General features: G+C 46.5%; 1 protein-coding gene across 2 annotated transcripts; it reads right to left on the minus strand.

The window, feature by feature from the left end:
• Positions 1 to 5,949: 5,949 nt before the first annotated feature.
• LOC121574874 (tumor necrosis factor receptor superfamily member 4) lies at positions 5,950 to 8,347 on the minus strand. Of its 2 annotated transcripts, XM_041887521.2 has the most exons (7): positions 8,114 to 8,347; positions 7,775 to 7,888; positions 7,437 to 7,565; positions 7,276 to 7,348; positions 6,863 to 7,113; positions 6,639 to 6,752; positions 5,950 to 6,481 (listed from the first exon to the last, which is right to left on the minus strand). In XM_041887521.2, exons 1-7 carry the CDS (start codon positions 8,220 to 8,222, stop codon positions 6,390 to 6,392), a joined length of 882 nt encoding a protein of 293 aa, XP_041743455.1. In that variant the 5' UTR covers positions 8,223 to 8,347; the 3' UTR covers positions 5,950 to 6,389. The 2 variants fall into 2 exon arrangements, with proteins under 2 accessions (XP_041743455.1, XP_041743456.1); XM_041887522.2 differs by lacking the exons at positions 7,276 to 7,348; positions 7,775 to 7,888; positions 8,114 to 8,347 and having other exon boundaries at positions 7,437 to 7,525.
• Between the last annotated feature and the right edge of the window lie 843 nt (positions 8,348 to 9,190).

The following is a 9,190-nucleotide window of genomic DNA, read 5'->3' on the forward strand; positions in this document are numbered from 1 at the left end:
GTCCATATTATGGCAAGAACAGCTCAAATAAGCAAAGAGAAACAACAGTCCATCATTACTTTAAGACATGAAGGTCAGTCAATATGGACAATTTCAAGAATTTTGAAAGTTTCTTCAAGTGCAGTCGCAAAAACCATCAAGCACTATGATGAAACTGGCTCTCATGAGAACCACCACAGGAATGGAAGACCCAGAGTTACCTCTGCTGCAGAGGATAAGTTAATTAGAGTTACCATCCTCAGAAATTGCAGCCCAAATAAATGCTTCACAGAGTTCAAGTAACAGACACATCTCAACATCAACTGTTCAAAGGAGACTGCGTGAATCAGGCCTTCATGGTCGAATTGCTGCAAACAAACCACTACTAATGTCACGGTTCAGACAGACGACAAGAGGACCACAATTGCGTCACACCAGAAAGTTTATTTAAACTTAAGGGGAAAGGGATGTAGGGAGTGAGTGAAGGCTCCAGGGGTTATCCCGTCCGATGTGCTGGGTCTGTGCCTCCCCCCAGTGGCAGCGATGCGTCCGATGACGCCGGTGGTTGGTGGTCCAGAAGTCCTGGGGGGAGGAAACACAGACACAACGGGGCGGAATGAAACCAGGCAGCAGTACAGTTCAAGGGAAATCCAAAATACGTAGTAGCAAGGCAGAAGGCTGGTCAGAGTTACCGGGATTGAAGAGTAGTCAGGAGTCGTAATGGCAGAAGCAGGTCTGGATCTCCTGAGGCAGAAGAGTATCCAAAAACCAGGCAGGTCCGGGGTCACAAAACCAGGGTGAGCCAGAAGCGCGAGCAAACAGGTTCCGGGTGTGAGCTTTGCAGACGATCTGACACCGGAGAGCTGAAAGACAGGGCCTTAAATACTGGGAGAGGTTAGTGGGTAATGCAGCGCAGCTGGCAGAGTAATTAGAGCCGAGCAGAGCAGGGACAGGTGGAGCTAGTTAGGCTGAGTAGAGAGAGAGAGGTGAGCAGAGTGGAAGATAGTGGAAACCAATTAAGGTGGTAACCCGGTGGAGTGAGAGGGCTCATGACAGAACCCCCCCCCCAAGGGACGGCCCCAGAAGTCCCAAGAGCAACACCACGCCGGGCGGGAGGAGGGGGAGCCGGAGGAGGGCTAGAACTCCTCCGAACGGTCCGAGTGAACGTCCTCATCCTCGGAGGAAGCCGGAGGGCCGTGGTCGGGAGATGGGACAGGTCCCGAGACAGGGTCAGGCACAGGACAGGAAGCCGAGCGGGCCGGACGGTTAGGGACCCCTCTGGGGCGGCCCCTACGGATTGCAGGTTGATCAGGATGCCGTTGGTGGAAAGCGGTGATGAGAGTCCTATCCACAATCCGACTAGCTGGCACCCAGGTCCTTTCCTCAGGTCCATAGCCCTCCCAGTCAATGAGGTACTGGAGACCCCTACCCCTCCGTCTGGACCGAAGCAGGCGGCGGACGGTGTAAACCAGACCACCTTCGACGAGCCGTGGAGGAGGAGGACAAGGCGCAGCAGGGACCAGCGGACTCCTGGGCACAGGCAGGGGCTGCAGCAATCCGGCTGGGGGCTGGCAGGACGACTTGTGTTGGTTGCAGATGGGGCAGGCTTGGACGAATTCCCGTACATCCTTCCTCAGAGAGGGCCACCAGAACCTCTGGGCGAGCAGGTTGTAAGTGCGGGTGGAGCCAGGGTGACAAGCTAGGCGGGAGTCATGTCCCCACTGAACGACCTGGGACCTCAGGTCTTCGGGGGACAAAAAGGCGGTCAGCTGGGCAAGTGCTGGGACCTGGCTGGTTACGGAGAGCCTCCAGCACCTGTTCCTCAACAGCCCAGGTCAGAGCTGCAACGATGCAGGGACTTGGCAGAATCGACACAGGGTCCTTGGAGGGGTCAGGAGCGGAGTTAGTAGGTACTGGCCGAGGGGGTAGTGCGGCGGCAAGCAGGCAGGTTCGGTGGCAGTCCTCTCCCCACTCCCTGATCACCCCGGTCACCCAGTCGAGCTGAGGGTTGTGCCGGCGGAGCCATGGGTAACCCAGGATGAGGGGTTGGCCTGGAGAGGGGAGCAGGTGAAACTGGATAGTTTCTTGATGGTTTCCGGACAGACCCATCGAGACCGGGGCCGTGACATGAGTGACCGATCCGAGTAAGTGTCCGTCCAGTGCCCGGGCAGGAATAGGAGGTGTCAAACGGAGGTTCTCCAGTCCCAGTTGGCGTGCCAGCTTGATGTCCATTATGTTGGCTTCGGCGCCAGAATCCACCAGAGCAGCCAGGGTGTGAGTTGAGTCAGGGAGGCGGAGGTGAACTTGCAGCAGGGGTTTGCGGTCGGAGGACTGGATGGTCATTGAACTCAACCGGACTCCCCCTATGCCCGGTGAGCTTCGGCCCTTTAAAGGGCAGGTTACCACACGATGTCCATCACCTCCACAATAGAGGCAGAGGTTTGAGGTGAAGCGTCGCTGGCGCTCTGCAGGAGTGAGAGAGGCTCGCCCAATCTCCATAGGCTCAGACTGATCAAGCTGACCTGGGTGAGTGGCAGTAGATGACAGGAACCCAGTCGGATCTCTCCGAATGCCGGTAGTAGGTGGACCTTGGCGCCCCCTCTCACGACGACGGGTCTGTATCCTACTGTCGATCCTGACAGTCAGTGCGATGGCTTCATCAAGAGTGGAAGGCAGTTCCTGGGAGACCAACTCGTCCTTGATATAGTCAGCCAAACTATGGAAGAACGCGTCCACCAACGATGGTGTGTTCCAAGAACTTCGTCTAGCCAGGGTTCGGAAGTCGATGGAATGGTCTGCGACTGTACGTCTGCCTTGTCGAATACTGAACAGTTCACGAGACGCCTCTGCGGTTGGTGAATCCAGGTCAAACACCTTCAGCATCTCCTCAGCAAACAGGTCGAAGGTTGCACATGCGGGGGGTTTGACGTTCGAACTCTGCTGTTCCCCAGAGTCGAGCTCGGCCCGTCAGGTGAGTGATGGCATACCCAACCTTAGCCCCCTCCGTGGCGAAGGTCCTTGGCTGCAAGGAGAACTGAAGTCGGCAGCTAGTCAGGAATGGCCGGACCTGGGTTGAATCGCCGTTGAACCGCTCGGGGTTTCCAATCTTGGGTTCCGGAGCAGCGGCTGCAATGACCGGGGCAGGTAACTCGGGGGCAGGGCTGGTGGGCAGACTGGCTGGGGTCAGGTTGGTGAGGAGTTGAATGATCATGGCGAGTTGTTGTTGCTGCTGCTGGGACTGCTGCTGGTGCTGCTGGAACTGCTGATGCTGTTGGTAGCCGGCCTGAAGCAGAGAGGTGATGTCGCCGCTCATGCGGCCTAGCTCTCTCTCAGTGTGTTCCAGGCGTAGCATGGCGGTGGGTTGCTCAGGTTCTTCGGTTTCCATGTCGGGGGAAGTGTGCGCTGGGTCCATGAGGGTCAGATCGTACTGTCACGGTTCAGACAGACGACAAGAGGACCACAATTGCGTCACACCAGAAAGTTTATTTAAACTTAAGGGGAAAGGGATGTAGGGAGTGAGTGAAGGCTCCAGGGGTTATCCCGTCCGATGTGCTGGGTCTGTGCCTCCCCCCAGTGGCAGCGATGCGTCCGATGACGCCGGTGGTTGGTGGTCCAGAAGTCCTGGGGGGGGGAGGAAACACAGACACAACGGGGCGGAATGAAACCAGGCAGCAGTACAGTTCAAGGGAAATCCAAAATACGTAGTAGCAAGGCAGAAGGCTGGTCAGAGTTACCGGGATTGAAGAGTAGTCAGGAGTCGTAATGGCAGAAGCAGGTCTGGATCTCCTGAGGCAGAAGAGTATCCAAAAACCAGGCAGGTCCGGGGTCACAAAACCAGGGTGAGCCAGAAGCGCGAGCAAACAGGTTCCGGGTGTGAGCTTTGCAGACGATCTGACACCGGAGAGCTGAAAGACAGGGCCTTAAATACTGGGAGAGGTTAGTGGGTAATGCAGCGCAGCTGGCAGAGTAATTAGAGCCGAGCAGAGCAGGGACAGGTGGAGCTAGTTAGGCTGAGTAGAGAGAGAGAGGTGAGCAGAGTGGAAGATAGTGGAAACCAATTAAGGTGGTAACCCGGTGGAGTGAGAGGGCTCATGACAACTAAAGGACACCAATAAGAAGAAGAGATTTGCTTTGGCCAAGAAACACGAGCAATGGACATTAGACCGGTGGAAATCTGTCCTTTGGTCTGGAGTCCAAATTTGAGATTTTTGTTTCCAACCGCTGTGTCTTTGTGAGACGCGGTGTGTGTGAACGGATGATCTCCGCATGTGTATTTCCCACCGTAAAGTATGGAGGAGGAGGTGTTATGGTGCTTTGCTGGTGACACTGTGATTTATTTAGAATTCAAGGCACACTTAAACAGCATGGCTACCACAGCATTCTGCAGCGATACGCCATCCCATCTAGTTGGGCTTAGTGGGACTATCATTTGTTTTTCAACAGGACAATGACCCAACACACCTCCAGGCTGTGTAAGGGCTGTTTTACCAAGAAGGAGAGGGATGGAGTGCTGCATCAGATGACCTGGCCTCCACAATCCCCCGACCTCAACCAAATTGAGATGGTTTGGGATGAGTCGGACCGCAGACTGAAGGAAAAGCAGCCAACAAGTGCTCAGCATATGTGGGAACTCCTTCAAGTCTGTTGGAAAAGTATTCCAGGTGAAGCTGGTTGAGAGAATGCCAAGAGTGTGCAAAGCTGTCTTCAAGGCAAAGGGTGGCTATTTGAAGAATCTCAAATCAAAAACAAATTGTTTAACAGTTTTTTGGTTACTACATGATTCCATGTGTGTTATTTCATAGTTTTGATGTCTTCACTAATATTCTACAATGTAGAAAATAGTAAAAATAAACAAAAACCATTGAATAAGTAGGTGTCCTAAAACTTTTGACCGGTAGTGTATGTCTGGTCCCTGTTTGCTGCTCACAAGGGAGATTTTTATGAAGCCAGTAATGCGACATTGTAACCACATTAGCCTTTGTCAAGTTGCTAATGTTTCTACCATTTTGGCTTGTTAAAGTGATTATGAATTTTGACACATTTCTGTAAGATTAGTTTTTGATAGAAGCACACACAGAAACAGAGCCATCATCAGTGTTCTAATTCTAATTCCTAATTCTATGGGTGAAACTCTAACAGCTACTGGAAGGTGTAGGCCACCAGGGGGCATCAGTCCTTTGGTGAGATCACAACAGGTCCAGTCCAGTGATGGGATCCTGTGCTGTTAAAAATGTTCCATCTATTAGATGAGGCTTTAAATCAAGATCCTGACTCCATATCATTCATCAAGATTCATGATTCATCATCATATATCCTTGGCACCTACTGTGATAAACCTAAAACTAGTCATGGTACATAGCGGTCACCCATCTGTAACTGACCCTGATGCTGAATGCATTTAGAAAAATGGTTAAGGCTAACATGTTATTTTTTCAGTAACCTCAAGCCCAAATCAGTCTTATTAGGGGCTGATGTAGATTGAAATGTTTTTGATCACCTATCACTCATTTTCCATCCTATTATGCGCACAATATCCCTTTATTTTGTAAAACTACATTTCTACTACAACCACAGTAATGAACATTGCTGAGATATGTGAAAAGTGATGATTTTGTGAGAAAAACAATTGTGGAACCTTTTGTTTCCACCTAAACGTTAGGGGAAATTTTGAGCTGAAGTATCAGAACATGAAAAGTGATCAACAACATAAGATGTCGCTCACGATGGCAGCCTCTATCTTTGTCTTGATGGTTTCGATTGAAACCGTGAGCGGAAATCATACAGACTGGGTGGAAGTATCTCTCTCATTGAAAATAAGTAACAGACCTAAAGCCTATCCACAGGGGGAAGCCCCTACTCAGTGTCAGTGTCTGTAATGTATTCATTCTTCTCTCTGGACATCCTGTTCTTGCTGGGTCTTAGTTAATGTAAATGTCTCAACTTCTAAGAATATGCATATTGCCATTAGGATCATGTAAAATGTGAAAAGGTTTATTTGCAAAGACATAAACAACTACAACATTTAACACAATACACATTTTGCCACCACAGCATTGTTTTCACATAATCTCCCCTGTAAATCTAAACAGACACCTGAAGGAACAGGAAGTAGTATTTATCATTATTTTGTCAGAAGGCCATTTGTGAAAATAACATAATATCTAGATCCCCCAGCGCAGCAGAGAACAATTATATTGTTGACAAATAGATTGAAAACAAAGTAATGTCTAAAATGCTTTTCCATAATAACAGAATACATGGGAATCAAATATTGACCATATTTTAGAATCTTCAAACACTGTTTAAAGTTTTTTCTGGTTTTAAAGAAATGTATTCTGAGTGGCATTGAGAATAATAGCAACATTTTGACAATAGGAATAGTTTGACAGACAGATAGCCAGGTATCTCTATCATGGCTCCCCCAAGCTTGGTGGTTTTACCAGGGAAGAGAGACTGCTGTCCCCACTTTCTTCAACTGGCCTCCGGCACATTGAGTCCTGAGCTGGGGTAGAACAATAGAATCAGAATACACAGATGACATTCCAGATTCAAGAGTCCTTCAAGCTCAAATAACTACAACACACATAATAGCTAAAGAAACTAACGTAACACTTCTCATAACGATTGTGACTTCTAGTTTCCCTAACAGTTGCACATACATGTTCTGACAGCCGGCTTCTTGTGGTTCTTGATGCAAGGAATGATGACCAGTTTGTAGGTCACAGCGGTAAGTAGAAAAGTAAGCAGCAGGACAGTTCCAAAGAGTGTCATTACTGGAAGACAGAAATAAGGCATTATTCATATAATGCTATACAATTATCAACTGTAATACAAAGTTTTACATTAATGTATGTCATGGACGAGAGTCAAGAACACCATTTACCTTGGCCAAAGTCTGCCGTTGAGAACTTGGGACCTTTGGTCACCTTGATAGTGGGGGCTGGTGCAAAGGTGGGCACATTAGGATGAGGGGATGACCCTTGGCTCTGGATCAATGACTTAGAAAAGGTCTGGATGGAGCCAGATGGGAAAGTGGTGTGTGTGGAGGGGAGGGTCTTCCCCTCTGTCTCTGAATTATCATTACAGATCACATCTGATGTCGAATTGCCCGGAATCCTCACTCCACTCTTACACCTAAGACACAGGCAGATACACAGCCATGAGTCAGAGTGCCGTTAAAATGCTTTTCCAGCGGATGACAAAAAGTCCAACATTATATTGTAAATGTAAGGAGATTGCTTGATACTTCAGCAAATAGCAAAAATTGGACAAATGCTAGTTAGTTTATTTACATACTCTCGCCAGTTCACACATTTAGAGTCGATTTTGGTGGTAAAGAATCCAGCCTGACATTCACTGCATTTGAATCCTGAGGCAAGAAATGATATAATGCCAGTTATTTACATTTACTAATCAAATCCATTAAAAATCATCAGTATTGCATACTCAAACTTTACCTGATGGATCCAGCCCAGACCCCTTGGCACACTTGCATATCGAAGACTGATCGTTTCTTCTAATGAATCCTGTACGACACTGACATGTAGTATCGGAAGTCTTTGTGCACTCTGATATCAATTCACTGTCTGAATACAAACAAAGATATTATAGTTTATTGATGCAAACAAACAAATAAATTGTCTGTGGGTTACACTGGCATATTTTATGCTATTTGGATTCAACTCAAGATTTGGTGTGGGATCATTATACAGATATTCTATTTTGTCAACAGGTCATTTCTTTACAGAATGTATTAATACTGATTATAACTTCTTACTACATGATTATAACTTACTGTTAAGGCAGGAGGTGCAGATTACACAATTCTGAGAGCGATTTGGTACTGCCTGGTAGTGATTTTCAGGGCATGGTTCACACAGTCTTCCATTCCCTCTGCTTATCATCTCACCTTGATAATATCATTCACATTATTGTCCTTGTACTGTAATTGTTCTCATCAGAGTCATTATTTAATTATAAGTATCAACACATGAGAAGTAACTTTAATAGTATCAACAGTAAAGAAAAAAGTATTCAAGATACATCTACATTCAATGCACAGTAGAGTATAATTCCCAGCAAAACATAGAGAAGCTACACAATAGCACCTAAAAATCTAAAACTCATACTTTACCTTTTTTGCATTCCGAAGCTGCCTCCACTGCATTTAAAAATCCATTACAAATGAAAATACATAAAAAGATGAGCACCCACAGATATGATATGATAGACAGGATAATCATATCACTTTCCCTATAAAAAAAAGAGCACTGTTGTCTGTGAACCTGTAGAGGGGGGATGTAAGACTGTATGAAAACCACTGGGGTGTTGAAACCTCACTTATATACGATCTACAGTTTAGGTGACATATATATTTGATGTGGTGCTGTTCAGCTGTACCATGTGCACGTTTACATACTGCGATGAATCATATGATTTCCTGTGCACTCTTTAGTTATCCCCGCCCCTATAGTGGTAAAAAAAAAAAAATTAATTCTCAACTGAAAATCCCTCATCCCTCTCATTCAAGGTTTATTATATCTCCTTCATGTAACACCCAAATAAACTGATCACTTCCACTCATATTAATGCTGTTTTCCTTTATGTTTCTGAGAGGTACAATAGGTACTTCATGCCATGTGTACTAAACCCCAGAGTAACTCCCACCTTCTCATAGGCTTAATGTGTAAAGCGTTCAAGATTCAAGATTAGTTGAGATGTTGAAATAGAATGTATTGTGTTTTACCGATAACATAATATATTGATTTTGCAGATAATACATTATTTTATTGTTCTTGCATAGTACATCACCTCCTCCTACTATGTTAACTTCTCATTAGGCCCACTTAAAGGGATCTCATATATTGTTTTGTGATGACTCATGGTTGTTCACTATTTGTCGTGGAAATATTTGACTAAGAGACAATTAACTCAAAAATATCTCTCAAGACACCGGAGCCTGTGAATTCAAGAATTTAGACTTTATTGCATAACAAAGCCTGAGCTTTGCTCCATGGAGCAACAACTCGCTCTCCTTGGCTCAAAGATCTCCTTTTATACAAATACAAGTGCATAGTCATCCTTACATAGCATACACAGTTACTACCCTTAGGGTAATTGATTAACTTATTTCATGGCCACGCCACCCTTATCTTTCAACGTCTAGATGTCACATGTTGTTTTTCTCCAAAAAGGCTATGTGAACTTTTCC

The sequence above is a fragment of the Coregonus clupeaformis genome, chromosome 10 (assembly GCF_020615455.1).
Source record: "Coregonus clupeaformis isolate EN_2021a chromosome 10, ASM2061545v1, whole genome shotgun sequence".
Taxonomy (NCBI): Eukaryota; Metazoa; Chordata; class Actinopteri; order Salmoniformes; family Salmonidae; genus Coregonus; species Coregonus clupeaformis.